Genomic DNA, 17,202 nt, shown 5'->3' with positions numbered 1-17,202 from the left:
GATTTTGGTAATTTGGGTTGTCGAAATTGACAATATATGATATGCTTTTGGCTTGAGGATGCTAATGGAGGTTACGGGTAGCCTCAGAATAATTATGAGGATGAAAATGAGTGATCAAAATGTATATTCATGATGATTGTATTTTTTTTTTTGAATTTTGAATGAATTTTTTGAATAATTTTTTTAAAATTATATGCCTTATTTGATTTGGATAGTTTTATCGTTAGAAACTTCATATTAAAATGTACTGGTGTACCAAATTATATTACAATTGGAGTTGATTTGAGTGATCAAAGTTGACGCATGATTTCTCTAAAAATTATAACTATTTTGTTGAGATTTTGACCATTGCTATAATGAATGATATTATCTTGGCATGAGATTACTACTGTAAGGTATGAGTAACATTAGAATGATAAATGAGACAAAAAGTAATGATTAGAATTGATGTTTATGGTTTTTTTTTGTGATTTTTCAATGAATTTTTTTTTTTGAAATTGTGTATGATTGAAAATGTCATTTTGTTAGATTTCGTTGCTGTTGAGATTGTGTATAATTGAATTTGACTTATTGATATAAGATGTTAGGTTTAAAAAGTGAGTTTGAGCTTGGAAAATACCTGTTTTTATGACATTATGTTGCTAATTTTTTTTACATTTAGAGTAGTCAGTTACTTTTTTAATTAATTTATCATTCATTTCTTCTCCATATTTATTTTTTTATTTTTGTAGGTAAATAGATTCTTAAAAAAGTATTGATCCTAGTGGACCTAGCAATACTGATCTTAGCATCGACATGAATGATTAACAAATCCAAAAAGAAGCAAAATCAAATAATGAGGGAATTGACATTAATGAGGGAGGTGAATAGGAGAAGGGCTACTGGACAAAAATATGAGTTTGAATGAAATTACAAAGGTCAACCTATCAAGACTAATAAAAATAAATTTATCAGCTACATAGAAGTTGTGACAAAGGCAAATGTGCCCATAACAAGCAGGAGTTGGAACGATATTAGTCCAGTAACAAAGAATTATATTTAGGAGCAAGTAAAGGTAAAATACTTTATTCATAATCATTATAATTAATTTTAATTACTTGACTACAAATCTAATTAATTTCTTTGTTTTATAGTTAGCTTTCGTAATTGATGCTAGTCGAATGAAATTTGTCATTCAACAAGCTGGAAAAGCAATGCGGAGATTTCGGTATTTCGTTGGAATGAAATACATTAAAAAATCAGTCGGAAACATTAGTGCTGAAGTTCCCGAATTAATAAGGTCATTAGTCTCACAAGAATAATATGATGAATTTATTGCCCAATGTTTCGATGGGCAATTCCAAGTAAGAACTATAATTTTTTATTATCAATTTATATATTTTTGATCTGATTCTATATATTTTGCATAGGAATTGAGCAACCAAAAGAAAGAGTTACATGAGAAAAATATATATCCTTATAAGAAAGGGCACATATGATGTGCAGGAATTGAGCAGCAAATGGTATGTTAATATTTAAATTATATAATTTTAGTTTATTTTATTGATATGTGCACTATTAATGTTCAACTTTATTTAAATGCATAGATCGAGCAAGAGGGTTTAGGAGCAAGTTTTGTTTCACGTCATAAACTCTTCATAGAAGCCCAGACCAATAAAGAAGGAAAAATTATTGACGAACGTGTTCAGGAACTTGCTAACAAATGTGTAAGTATATTATTTTAATATTGTCATTTTTTCTTATAATCAATTAATAAACTTAACTTTCTCGCTATATGTTACATAGGCTGAGATAGAGAAAAGTGACCTACCTGATGATGGAGATGTCTTGGGCAAGGCACTAAGTAATCCTAAACACTCCGGTCAGGTTAGGGGTTACGGAAATAAATATTTGGGACACAAAAAAAGATGAAGTCAACAGAGGACGTGGGCGCAAGGGCTAAGATTGCCACACTGAAAGAGAAGCTAGCTAGGCAACGAGAATTGATTGATACCTTGCTAAAAGACAAGGAAAGGCAGGAGGGAGAGTTTCATATTAATCCTAGCGGGAAAAGTAGTTTTAGTGTAACGCAGCCCGTTAAAAATCTCCCTGAGGTAAACTAATACTTATTTATTTCACTTATGTTTCACTATTTGTATTTTCCATAACATTAATATAGTATATTACTCATTAATATAGGGCAAAAATATTTGTGAGTTGTTAGCAAATAGCCCAAATAGTCATGTGGTTGCTATCAATCGAGTGTTCAATATGCTTGGAGACACATTACATAATATGGTACTCACTGTATCCTATGTACGAGTTGTTATTGATGTGCTTAAAGATCTCAACTATCCATTACCTATTTCCACCGAGGATACAGGGATTGTAGGAGAGGCGATGGTAGCTTTATTAGATGGCAAGCTACTAATGTTAAGATATCAAGTCCAAAAAAATCTAACAAAGATGCACAATCCAAGAACAAGACTGTGCCCTGATCTAAGCTTTCTTCAAAAATTGTCTCGATGTAGCAATACCTGAACAAGAGTCTCAATTGTCAAGCCAGCATTGAAATTTACTTTAGGTGTTTGCAATGATTCATAGTTCTAACCCTCTGATCTTGCAAATTCCATTCGAGGCAGGAATATATGGTGTACCCCAATATGATATGCTTTTGCTCGATATTATAGATGAAGTACTGCAACATTAGATGACCAGCCTTACTATTCTTAGCTTTTATATACGGTAAATTATCTTTCATATATGAACAATTAGTATTTTAAATATATACTAATCCATTTGATATATTAATGGTAGGTGCTTGAATGAAAAATTTATTGTCCCTTTCGGCCTGCAAACGAAGTTCGTTTTGTTAGTCCACATGAGGTTGGCGCACATGCTTTAATTAAAAAGGACAAGATTTTAGATCAAGCCAAGCAATTAAGTGAAAATTTTAAAACAATGGCTCAAAAGGAGACATTATTCTTAATACCATATTGCCAAGGGTAACCTACTTCTTACTTATATTAATGGATTTGTTAAGATTAATTTAGTCACTTAATTATAATTTTATAACACTTGTTAATGCTATTAGGATGTTGATTGCCACTGAACCATATGGTAGCACTTCAAGAATATATTATCTTGATTCTCTTAGTGAAAAACTAGAGAATAGACAAATTTTATTAGAGTTGATTAATACGTAAGTGTAAAAAATAAGTATTTTATATATTTATTTGTTTATTTCTATATTGACATATTTTTTCTTTTTTTATTAAGGTAATTATGTTGTACCGCACAAATACTAAACAAATAATTCCAAGGTCATTTACAAATTTCGATGCAGCCTACACTTGGAATATAATAAAGATAATTAATACCATTTTTTAGTTTAAATATTTATAATTTTTTAATGCATTAATATGTACTCATTGGTTCTTTAATTTGTAGTACCCAAAACAAATGAAAAATAGCTTGGATTGTGGCTTTTGTGTTATGAGGTTCATAAAAGACATCATTATCTATAATGAAAGCACAATTCCTGTGATAGTATGCCAACAATTAATTTTCACTTTATAATTCCTAATGAATTTAATTTATTAAAATAAATTTATGGTGAATAATTTATGTTTTACAGTACTATGAAGATTCTTACATTGAAAAACTTGGGCATACACAAATAAATGAGGTAATTGAAGAATGGTATCAATACATATTCCAAGTGTGGTCATTGCATAAAGATGAAAAATTAATAGATTTAGTGCAAATATGATTAGTGTTTATAGTTTTACTAGTTTTCACTCATTATTTGATATTAGTTGGTAAATTACTTCCTTTAAAAAATTATATACATTGGTTACTTGATAGATCAGAATAAGAGATTAGTTTTTATTTCATTTTTTAATGATTATAATTCAATTTCAATTGATATTCATGCATAAAAATGTTGAAATTGCTGTTTGGTTATTATTTGTATAGTTGTTATAGGAAGATTGCTATAAATAATAGACTGCTATTTAAAAAAAACCATAGAATATATGACGGGCAAATATTTGCCCGTCATTTATTATAACCAAATAATATGTGACGAGAAAATAGTTACCCATCATTTATTGTCTGGTTACAATAAATGACGGTTAAAAATTTACCCGTCATTTATGATAAGCATAAATGACGAGTATTTTAAACACTCGTCATTTATTCTTACAAAAAATATAGAAAAATATATTTTAAATGACACATTATTTAACTATCATTTATACAAAAGAATAAATGACGGGTAAATAATCGTCATTTATTTAGGAGGACTTTAAATAGCAGGGTCATAAATGATGGTTCATCATTTATAAGTAAAAAAACTGTCATTTATGTCGTTTTTCGTAGTAATGATAAAATCATTATCAATAAGGGCACTTTAAAAAAAAGGGCAATAATTATACTTCGAAAGACTAAAAATATCTTACATTTTTTAACGGAGGGAATAAGATATTTTTAAAACAATTTAGTATCTCAAGATATTAGACATTTTGGACAAAAAATAATATTTTATTGATGATAATTATTGCAATATTATGATTTATCCCTAATTATTTCACTTCTAAAACAAATTACAATCCCTCTTTCTCTTATTAATGAAGAATATTATTGAAAGTTTATAAAAAAAATAGGATTATAAACTGTATTTAATAAATTTTATTAGTAGGTACATAATTTTGAGAGCAATGAATGCAAATGTAAAATAACATATATTCGGCTATCAACTATGTTACGTTTTTTTTTTTTTTTTTGAGATGATTAGCCCATATTAAATGCCCAAAAGGTCAAGAAAATACCAAACCAATAGCAAAACAAACAAAAACATCGTACCAGAAATAACAAATAAATAAGAAAAAGTGAGGGATGTTTAGTTTTTATTCTTATTTTTTATTTTTAAAATATTTTTTATAATACATTTTTTAAAATTATTTTTCAAATAAAGTAAAATAAAATAAAAATTTGTTTGGTTATATCAATTAACAAGTAATTTTAAAATTAGAAAATAGACAGATAATGATGGTTAAAAGTACTTAATGGTAATTATAATTTTTAATAATAAAATGTAGTATATTTTAAAAATAAAAAAATAAAATAAAAATAATTTAATGTTGTTTCTATTTTTTATTTTTTAAAAATGAAAATAAAAACAATTAAATAAAAAGAACTTATCCAAATAAATTTTTAAATTTTTCTGTTTTTCAAAAAACAAAAAACAAATAGACCCTAAATGTAGATCGCATTTGATTTCTGTTTTTAAAAATAATTTTTTAAAACAAAAAATTATAAAATTTGTTTAGATAGATATTTTAAATTTAATTTTTTTCAAAATTATTCTCATTTTCTAATTTTATAAAAAAAATAAAACATCTTACAAGTATTTTTTTTATTTTTTATTTTTAAAATACATTACATTTAATTATTAAAAATATTATCACTTTGATCAATCATTATTACAAGCCATCACTATTAATTAACGGTGATAATTACTATCAATCAATTTTTTTAATTCTAATTTTTTTAAATTAACATAATAAAATATTTTTATTCAAAAAAATTTAAAACTGCATTGTAAAATAATTTAAAAAAAACAGAAACCACTCACATAGGTCGCCAGACTTTTTATTTTTAATCTCACGGGCATATTTTCCTTCTCTATGGGAAGGTATTCTCTCTCTCTCACCCAAAAAATAAAAAAAAGATCTACCCATTATCTTCCTCATGCTCATATATCCATCACTCGGGTCTCTTAATGTCATAACAGCTAAAAAATTTTATATTAATCATCACTTGTTAAAATTTAAATAAATATTTATTGATTTAGTTTAGTCTCTTATTAATAAGTATTATTCTGGTTTTAATAAGAATTTATTCTAAATTAACAATAGTCAATTCAAGCTTATTTTTCATTTACGTTTTAATAACAAGTGATCCTTGATTGATATAAATTTCTTCTAGCAGTCCTTGATTGTTATTTTTCCTATCAATTATTCATTTATAAAAATGCATATTTGATTCTCTAATTTTATATAATGTTTTAATTTTATAAATTATCTTTTTAATTTAATTAATAGCTCTAACAATTTTAATATCATATGATAATTTTTTCCATGGCAATCATTTTATTTTAAAAATTAAACTTAATAAACTAACATTTCATAATATTTTTTCAACATATTAATTTAAAAGTTCACCATCAACATTTTTTATTAATAAAACTAATGATGTTATGCTTAACAAAATTTAAAGACACTTTATACAATTAAGAAATCAAAATAAAATTTTATATAAAGTTAAAGAATTAAAGATATACTTTTACTTATTTATTAGATTAATAATTTCATTCTCTTTTGGTCTATATTTAATTTGTGTACTAATGACTCGGCTTACACTTGCACCCAAAGTAGTTCATTGTTAATGAACCACACCGAGACAGAAGTCAGCTGGTAATAGTTCATCCTCTAAAGTAGGACACTTGATGAGAGAAAATTAACCAAAGAACTAAATGAATATTAAAAAAATACATGAAATTTTGCAGTTTTATTTTTTCTTTAAAAACATATATAGTATATTTTCATGACCACAAAATACTAAAATATATCTTATCTTATTTTATCTAAAAGCCAATATTTTATCTAAAAGCTAATGATAAAAAAAAACAAAAAACAAAAAACAAATAAAATATATAAAGTATTACAAAGAAGCATTAGAGAGTTTTGAGACACCTGGGTCACTTCCATTTACACTGAACATGATTTGTGTGCCTAAAATCATAAGTTAACACCACACTTCCATCCATTCTCCTCAACACAAAACTTTCCACCAACACATAAAACCCAAAATTTTCCCACTCATGAATTTTTCCATCAAACTTCTCAGTTCTTTCAAATCTCACTTTCTTCTTCTCATTATTCTTTCCCTCCCAATCATCAGCTCTCTCTTCTTCCCATCTCATTCTCTCCACAATCTCCATTCTCAACCCTACCTTTCTCTCTCCTCTCTCCAAAACCCTAAACCACATCACACCCTCTTCACCAAATCTTCCTTCTTCCCAAACATCTTCTCTCCCATCACCCATCCCTGCAACTTCTGTTTCCACCACAACATTCACAAACACTTCATTACTTTTCCCATTGTTTTCCTTAGAGAAAACTTTACCCCACCTTCTTTCAAGCGTCATTTCATAGAAAACTGACTTCTTCATCTGCTCCTTTACACTCACTCCTTCTTCCTTCACAAACATGAACGGGCAGTACCATTTTCCGACAACCACCGGCTCGGAGCAATCCGATGGTGATGATGAGAAGGTGAAAGGTGGTAACTTCGCTCGCAAGGTAGGGTTGACGCCAAGAGCTTCACTTAAACGATAATGGCTGGGTGCGGCGGTGCAGAGAGACCAACCTCTTCTTCTCAAGAACAGAGGAGCAAACCCATCTGAGGCAATAGATTTGGCTCTGTGTCCACAAAACGTTTTTAAAATCTCAAATTGTTGATATTCATCAGAGGGATTTAGAGGTTTGGTTTTGACGTCTTTGATATAATTGCAACAGAAACATGTCCCGAGGTCTTCTTCCTTTGAACATGTGCTTGCTTCACTGTACATCAATAATTAGTCCTTGGAGTGATGATGCTATCCAAAGTGATTGATCAATAAGCTAAACTAAGACAGCAGCTCAATTGATGGATTCGAATTTAAATTAATTAAAATTCAGGCATTTAAAATTCTTTATTTGTATAGTGTAAAAAATTAAGAAAATTATAATTAAGGACCTGAAAAAATAAGTAATATAACAATTGAGGACCATATAATCCAGAAATTAAATTTCAGGGCCATTGTCCTCTTTATTGTTAAAAAGAAGTAATATTTTGACTAAAAACCCCTTCACACTAACTAAGTAATTGTGCATTTTAAAGAGAAGTATTTTAGTCAAATGATTTTTTTTTTAAACTACAAAAAAGGACCATGATCCTTAAACTCAATTTCACAATTTTGTGATCCTCAATCGTTATTAATTACTAGTTTTCTAAGGTCTTTAATTATAATTTTTCTTAAAATAAAATTCAAAGCAAAGAGAGAAATGAGTTGGGATTTCAAGGAAAAAAATGAAAAATTAATAATAATAAGTTTATATATGTTCTTCAACAGATGAGAGGCCAACAAGAATGATATATGATAGAAGAGATAAGAGCAATAGAAATAGCACTAGTATAAACATAAACAAACTAAAGGTAAATTCATTACTCTCAATCTTCCATTTTTCAAACAAGAATATAAAGAGAATTTAAAATTACAAAAAAATAAAACATAAATTTGAATTTATATCAAATCAAAATCCCATAAATTTTTAAATATTTAAATAAAAAATTTGATTCAAACCCAAATTCACATTACATTAATCCAGACACAAACTATAATAATATTATATTTCAATTATATATTGATGAAAAATTAACGCACGCATACCCTTGGTGCTTCCCTTTCCTTCGTATGACATAGTAGAGATTAGAAGACAAAGGTTGATTAAGAACAGGAATGAACATGACTCCATCTCGTAAAATTATGACGCCACTTCCAGTATGCACTGTATAGGAAATGGTTAAGTTCCTGTTCTGAGGGAATGGCAAGTTGCTGATTCCCTTCTTCCACAAGCCAAAACAACGGTATGATTCAGCTTCTTCATCTTGAAGTACTAGGTACCCGAGATTTGGTCCTTCTGGCGTACGCGAAAGAGCTTCAGGGTCCCTTTTGTACAGAGATCGAGGTCTCGTTACGTACATCTCTCTCTCACTCTCTTTCTCTCTCTCTCTCCTCTTATGATTAGCTTACTTGTTTCTGCATGATGATCTGATGAGCTTCACCGTAATTGTGTTCTGTGATTTATATTGTTGGGGTTAGCGCGTTTGATGGTATTATTATAGACTTTGTGTCCCCTTCCCTTATGTTGTTTGGGATTATAAAAAAATTAAGGAAACAGCTAAGAAGATAACCCCAAAATTCTAATCAATTTGATCTGCCATTTCCTGGCCAATTCAGTACATTTGTTTAAAGTTGCTTGAAATTGATATAAAACTAGGGGAGGGACGCAATTAGAAAGATAAGCATAGAAATTAAAGAAGCTGCGAGGAAATTTCAACTCTTTCTTTAGGTTTTGGCAATTGAAAGTCAAAGTCCACTGTCGATCATTTTACATTTAAAATTGAAAAAATATCAATCAAAAACCGTTAAAAAAATTTATATAAATCAAGAATTATTTATTATCAAAATCAGAATAGATACTCGTTAATTCAAGTTAAATTTTTATCAATAAGTATCTATTCAAATTTAATAATAACTAATTATAAATTAACAACAGTTCATTTGAGATTTTTTTCATTTTAATTTTGACAACAACTAACCTTTAATTGATATGAATTTCCTTTGCGATCCTTCATTATTATTTTCCCTTTAAAATTTGGTGATGGTTAGGGATAGGGAGCCACTAGCCAGACAAGAGATGTAGAATAAAGAGCAATTTTGTCTTTAAATTATAGATTGAAGAGTATTGAAATTCTAAACTTTTATACAATATTCTTTTAACTTTTGAAATTTAACTTTACCCGTTGCTTAACAAGAAAATGATAGAAAAGGCTAAAAAAATTAAGAAAATGATCAAGAAAATTTACTAGGTCATTTATATCATTTTATGGTCAACTAATAATTAAATTTATTTTTATTAACAATATGAATTACATTATACTGTTTTCAAAAGGTGAGAGGAATACTACACACACAAAAAAATTAGACTAGTTCCAAAAACTTCTAATAAATTTATAGTTTGGAAGTCAAATTATTATTTAACCCTAATTTAAAATGGCAAAGCTAAAATTTCTGGATAATTTCATTTTATTATATATTAATTGGTTATAAAGTTTAACTTTATCAGTTCTCTTATGCCTAGACAATAATCTAACAGATAACAAAAAGAGATATAATAAATTAGAGCCTTATGTGTATTGCGACTTTAATTTTAATCATGCACGTAAGTGTTCTGAAAGAATCAATTGCCTCTTCCTTAAGACCTCCTTGTCTTTAAAACCTAATCTCATATAGTAGATAATATTACCAAAGTTGTATAACTTTTCTCCAAGCCGAATAAATAATCAAACTGAATTAATCAATGAAAATTTGAAAAGCAATGTACTTGACATGTACGTAGCCATATGTTTTTATTTATAATATACATGAAAATTGTGCACCGTAAATAATTACTCCCTCCATTCAAAAATATAAAATATTTTTTAAAGAGTTGGATGTTCAAAAATATAAGATATTTTTAGTCTTTCAAGGTGTAATTATTATTTTTTTTCAAAAGTACCCCCATTAATAATAACTTTATATTTATTATAGAGTTTTAAAATAGGGATAAATATAAAAAAAATAGGATTAGTTTAAAAAGTAAATAACTACATTATTAAAAGATGAGATTCAATTAAAAATACCTTTTATTTTTAAACGGAGGGAATATATACAGTATCAACAAGCTAATAAGTAATCCGGGGGAATTATTGAAAACACCCTTGCATTAATTGAGCCAATATAAGAATACATGGAAAAATGAAAGTTATAGACTATATCATGAAAAGGGAAAAACATATATATTTAGCCTTATATGCTTAAGGTGTTTTGTTTTTAATTAAATTAATATATGTGTATCATTTATATATTATTTATTTTATAATAAATTTTTATTATTAATATTATCAATACATTAAATTCATTTGCTTTGATTTGATTGAATAAAAATATATTAAATATATAAAGCTAAATACATAAGTTTTGTCCTTATAAAAATTTTATGTAAAATGAGGACTTATTTATAACTTGAGCTTCCATCAAGTAATTGTGTTTTGACTTATATTAAATCAAGTAATGGCTCACTTTCATCGAAGTTTTGATAGTCTTAAACGTGAAATCAAATACACACTAAATCTTATAATTAAATTTTAATCATTCTGCAGCTCCTAGTTAATAATTAAGACATCTCACATCGAATAATTAAAAAATAAATAAATTAAGAAAATGTCAATCATTGACATCCACCAATGATTGACTTCATTCATTGATGACAACATGACAATAAAAAAAATTACAATATATAGTAGAGATTATCTCCCACATCATACTATGAAATTATTAGTTTCTTACAGATAAAGAAAGACAAAAAAAACATGAAAATAAGCACATGGCATTCTTAAGTATTGACAGCGCTGGATGGAGCCAATCAATCCAAATCCTTGAACAGCTGTTTTGAAAGGTTGGTTATAACATCCAAGTAACAAGTAGCATATGCTTGTTGTTCCACTTCTTAAAAAAGAAGAGTTTTTTATTTTAATAATAAAAAGTGGTTTACTAACTTGTTAGGATAAATAATAATAAATTTCTTTGAATTATATAAATGACATTTTGATCATTGAACATGTCATAATTTTCTTAAAATTTTTAAAAATTTTTTTGTCATTAAAGAATTAATATAATAATCAAATTGTCTTTAATTCAAACTTGTGAATTGTCGTTGAATTCTTATAATAAAAAAAAAAAATTTTGTGATCTTAGGACAAGACTTGTGAATGGCAATTGACATTTGAATTAAGGATAATTTGATCATTTATATTAATTCTTTAATAACAAAAAAGTTTCTAGAGATTTTAAGAGTATTATGACATTTTGAAAAACTAAAATTTTATTTATATAATTTAAAGAAATTTTTTATCATTTTCCCAACTTTTTATCAGGTTACTCCCATATAAATGTACTCTTTTTTAAAAAATAATTTATATATTAAAATTTCAATTGTCATTATTAAACACACATATATTATGAGGATAAAATAAAAAAAAGTGAAATATTTAAGAAATTAAGGTTTTGCCTATATCTTTTCTCAAAAACCATAAAACAATTACCAATATTTTATATTGCAATTCAGATAAAGATATGTTTAATAAAAATAATTTAAAATTTATTAAAATTTTAGAGAAGTTAATAAATTTTAAATTTTTTTTATAAAATATATTAAAAGTAACTTATAAATAAAATTAATGAAAATATACATAAGCCGCAAGATGAATGTTAGAGGTTTGACGACGTTGTTTCAGTGACATTGATCTACATTTTCGATTTTTATTTATAAAAAAAATTATTACTTTTTTATTTTTTTTATATAAAAAAATCACTTATTTTAATAAATATTTATTACATATTTCTTAAATTAACTCTCATAATTTACATTAACGAAAAATAATTAATGTATATTTATGCTGATTAATACAGGATATTTTAATTTATTTTTATTTTTATTTTTAAACATAATTATTATAATTCATTAATTTTTTTTAAATTTTGAGATACAGTGAGAGAGAGATAGAGAGAATGTGTGTGTGTGGGTGTTGGGGGGGGGGGGGGGAATGGAGGAAGTAGGGAAATGGAGGAAGTAATTCAAACCCAGGCTTGCTTTCCTAGCAGCGCCACTGAATTGTCCATACTGAAATAGTAGAAGCGTTCCAACTTCCAACCCAGCCCACAGGAATGATCGCGCGTGAGGAAATCTCAAGCCACGCTGCGACAGATGTCTCTCGAACATCACCATTAAATACATTAATTTTCAATATCATATTTTATCGAAAAATATTTCAATATCATATTTTATCAAAAATTTCTCTTATCTTTTATACTTCGTTTCATTTTATTGGTTGGAAAAAAAAATTCAATTTTATTGGATGTCTTCAAAAGGAACATATATCACTCCTAATGAATACTCTTTCTGTTTTTATTTATAAAAGAAATTATTACTTTTCACTTATTTTAAGTAAAATTACATATTTTAATAAATATTTATTGCATATTTATAAATTACTCCTTATAATTATAAAAAATAATTAATATTTATTTATGTTAATTAATCTATGATAGTTTAGTTCAATTTTCTTATTTTCAAATATAATTATTACAATGAATCAATTTTGCTTAAATAGTATGATACTATATTATATATATATATATATATATATATATAAATGAAGGAGCATATCAAGTTGTCCAATAAAATTTTAATTAATCATCTTGATTTACAAAATCTAGAAATGTTTTAATGAATTTTTCCTTTTGCTTCTTCTAATGATACTTCAATTTGACATCATCTCTCTATTACAACTTTGTCATCCCATGTCCTATTTAGTAAAACCAATTTATTATTTTTTTTTTCCTCTTCTCTGCTTCCCATCTCCAACCAAATAGCTTATACTCCTTTATTTTTTTTTTCAAAATAATATCTTATATTTTTTTGAGATTATATATTCAAGAATATAAAAGAAATTTAATTTTTATATGTGAAATAAATAAATTTTTTAAAATATCATCACTAAAGAAATAAATCAACCATTCACATCTGAGTGAGACCCTTACTTAAAAAAAGACAAATATAAAAAAAATAAATCAAATTAAAAAATAATTAACTAGCTTATTATAAAAATATAATTTGATTAAAATTATTTTATATTTTTAAAAGGATAAGGATAAGTCTAGTTTGGAGTAATATGAAAATATTGCGACGACGTAACCAAATAATATACTTGATTTAAAATTACATCATTTTTTATATTTATTTTTATTTTATTAGGCTTCTCAATTAAAAATTTTATTAATTAAACTCTTTAATTTAAAAGCATTTGGTAAAAAAATTTATTAAATACACGTTAAAAATATTTTATATTTTTAAATATAATATTAAAAAAGTACTTTATATTATGGATTAGACTAATATTTCCTCCATTAATAAGGCATTTTTATACTTTGAAGAATATTTATGTAAAATTTTTTAAGAGATTAAATATTAAAAAATATAAGGTATTTTTAGTATTTAAGATGGTATTAATGTGTTTTTTTAAGTGCCCATAATAAATAAATATTTTATATTTGTGTTAAAATAAAATACTCTATTAAATAAAATAAATATAAAAAATAATATTAATTTTAAAAAATAACTAAATATTTTATTAAAAGTAAAATTAGATTAAAATATTTTATATATTTTTTATCGCAGGTAAAAATTGACTTGATAAAAACGTCAAAACACATCGACAACATGATGTGCTTACCAGTTACAACGATAGCAACAATTAAACAGCCTGGCGTTCTAATCCTTACATGCCACTATGCTCTGTACCCGTTGGTTCAAGCTCTGCATGTGGACATTAGAAGGATGCGACGTCGTTCCAGCTGCTCCTAATTTTGAAGCTGTTCTTGCTGGGCTATGCTTCGACTATAAATATGGCGTCAATTTAGCATGAGCCGAACTGTACTGGGGTAGCGTTCCAACCAAGCCAATAGGAATTGATAGAAGGTGCGAGCCATCGATCCGGTGACCGAAATCTGAGCTTCCATGGCGACGACGTCGGAAAAGCAAGTTATGATGGTGGCTATCGACGAGAGTGAGCATAGCGCCTATGCTCTCAAGTGGACGCTCGATCACTTCTTCACGCCCACCCCTAATCCTCTCTTCAAGCTCATTCTTGTTCACGCCAGACCTTCTGCTATCTCCGCTGTCGGCCTAGCCGGCCCTGGTACTCCATTTTCTCCTCGATTCTACATTTTCTTTATTTCTGAAATTTGTCGTCAACGATGTGTGAATGCATTAATTGTTCACAGGAGCTAATAACGTTTTGCCCATTGTTGAGGCGGATTTAAAACGAACAGCTGCAAGAGTTGTTGAAAAGGCCAGAGAGCTTTGTATCAAGAAATCGGTAAGTAGTTATCACTTTGAATACTGGCTAATTGGCCATTTAACCTTCTATTACCATCATTCAGTTTCGTCTCCTCCATTTGCGATTTGATTTTTCTTTCGGCAACTTCAATCTTCCTATGAAGTGAAGCGATTCTTGCGAGGTATTTGCTGAGATTTATCGTACAAGGGAGAAAGGAAACTGAAGGCGAAAAAGTCTCTGGAGTAACTGATTTTCTGATTCCGGTTTCATAGCTTGATGATTATAATTTGATGATAGGTTCTGCCTCAATATTACAAGAGTCTGAAGTTGTGAGATTCTTTTAATGGATTATATTAGAAGTTGTAGAGACATGGAAGATTTTAAAAAAGAAGACCGGTTCTTGTTTTCCTTTGGAACTGTCAATGTCTGCAGGGCAACCAGAGGGTTCTCTGAAAGAAAAATAAAATAGTAACATGAATTTTTGTAGAGGTGAATTAGATCAGAGATTATAACTTAAAAATTTTTGTTCGAGAAAATTTGCATTAGAAATTCAGAAACGTCCATTCATAGCTGTTGGAAAATTAATTAGATCATAGCATTTTACTGTAATTTGTTTATCTGATTTTATCCATTTATTTGGGCCTCACATTTAAAAGACTCATAATCATTTGTATCAACCACCAACAAAAAAAACAAAAGAAAAAGAAAGACTCATCATAAAAATCTGATTAATGATTTTTCCCTTAGCTGATGTTGATGTGGTGTTGTAGTTTGTTATGTTGTGTCCGTAGTTGTATTTCCCTCCCAACTTTTTGGATCTATCTACCGTTTTAGTGTGATGTAACGGTATATTTTGGGCCAAAATAGGGAAACAAAAGTCTAATGTTTGAGAATTGAAATACTATTTATTTATCCTGGGGAAAATTACCTGAATGTATCATCAGGTAAATGATGTGGAGGTGGAAGTAATAGAAGGGGACGCCAGAAATGTGCTTTGCGATGCAGTGACAAACACCATGTTTTATATTGGTTGTGGGAAGTCATGGTTATGGAGCTATAAAGAGGTGAGTACTAGATACTATATAGAAAAGGTTTTTACTCGACTTGAAGTTGAAAATATCAATTTATTTGACGCTGTGTATTTGCAGGGCGGGTCTTAGGAAGCGTGAGTGACTATTGTGCTCATCACGCTCACTGCACTGTGATGATTGTGAAGAAGCCAAAACCCCAGCACTGATATGCTTTAGCTGCCTCTAAATACTAATCAGCAGAGTGTGTGTGTGTATCTATATTGATCATGGTTTGACAGGGGTAGTACTAAACTGTTCCCCAATATTCTTGGGAATTCAGAAGCATCATCTGGTAGGCTGCTTCTTTTTTTGCAATTTGACGCGGGTAGGCATTGTTTACCTATCATTGTTGGAAAACAATCCTCCGTGAAATCCCTTACAGCAAAGGAGCCGAATGCTTGTTATCAGATGATATTAGTAAGTTTTTCTCTCTCTTTTGTTTAAGAAAAGACCCTAGTGGAGAGGATCTTTTCAGTTTGGGTGTATTAATGTAGGATCTTTTTATTGCTATCTTTTTATCTGATCACAGTGTTCCCAGAAACATTCAAAGGTTATGGTTGTTCTGCAGAGATCTATCGGTTTAATATTGAATATGTTGCAAGTTTTTAGCAATATAACTATATATTAGTGTGTAAACGTTCACGAGGGCCAATAATGTTGGTTCATTGCGTGCGAAAAGAGGAATCTTATTTTGGCATTTTTGACGGCTCTAAGTTAGAACTAGCCTCTTTGAGTGGATGGCCAAACTCGTATTTGTCTGCCATTGCGCCTATTATTGACATACTCTGTCCACTTATGCTTAAACGATTCGCATGCTCTGTTATCTTAATTTGTGCCATTCTTTATCTTCAAGCCTGTCAAATGCCTTGTGAAGTTTCAATGCAACTTCTAATATGAAATATGTCCTTTCATTGAATGTTGACATATAGGCGGATAAAACGTTCGGTATTCAATTCATACGATCCGATTTGATTGAGTTGTGGTCTGTGGATGAGATTTTACCTTATTTGTGCGCATTTTTGCCCCAAAAAAAAAAAGGGTATTTGTGCACATTGCATAACCCACTGGGCTTAATTAGAGTGAAATTGGGTCAGAACGCCCGGAAATTCAAGTATGTATACTCAAGTCAAAATAAGCTGTCTGCTTTTTATGACAAGTTTTACAAGCCAGATCAAATGTTGAAGCAAAAAAAGTTTGTAGGCTTTGATTTTAATTAATTAAATCAGTGATCAAATTAAAGACGTAATAATTAAATAAAATAATATTAAATATATGTATAATATATTATATATAATTTTCTAATAAAATCATATCACATGACCATACATTAATCATATTATAAATTATAATTTCATAATTTATCAAATATAAGTAGATATTTGTT

The 17,202-nt window shown here is 28.0% G+C and overlaps 1 protein-coding gene and 1 pseudogene across 1 annotated transcript; one reads left to right on the top strand and one right to left on the bottom strand.

The window, feature by feature from the left end:
- Positions 1–6,669: 6,669 nt before the first annotated feature.
- On the bottom strand, positions 6,670–8,870 carry LOC129284342 (uncharacterized). The gene is made up of 2 exons (XM_054919787.1): positions 8,477–8,870; positions 6,670–7,607 (listed from the first exon to the last, which is right to left on the bottom strand). Exons 1-2 carry the CDS (start codon positions 8,788–8,790, stop codon positions 6,743–6,745), a joined length of 1,179 nt encoding a protein of 392 aa, XP_054775762.1. The 5' UTR covers positions 8,791–8,870; the 3' UTR covers positions 6,670–6,742.
- Positions 8,871–14,257: 5,387 nt separating this feature from the next.
- LOC129284464 (universal stress protein PHOS32-like) lies at positions 14,258–16,454 on the top strand (annotated as a pseudogene).
- Positions 16,455–17,202: the final 748 nt, after the last annotated feature.

The sequence above is a fragment of the Prosopis cineraria genome, unplaced genomic scaffold, assembly GCF_029017545.1.
Source record: "Prosopis cineraria cultivar Desert tree isolate PC_DT_omini unplaced genomic scaffold, ASM2901754v1 PC10, whole genome shotgun sequence".
NCBI lineage: Eukaryota > Viridiplantae > Streptophyta > Magnoliopsida > Fabales > Fabaceae > Prosopis > Prosopis cineraria.
The sequence above is the reverse complement of the archived record's forward strand: the minus strand, read 5'-3'. Positions and strand labels throughout refer to the sequence as shown.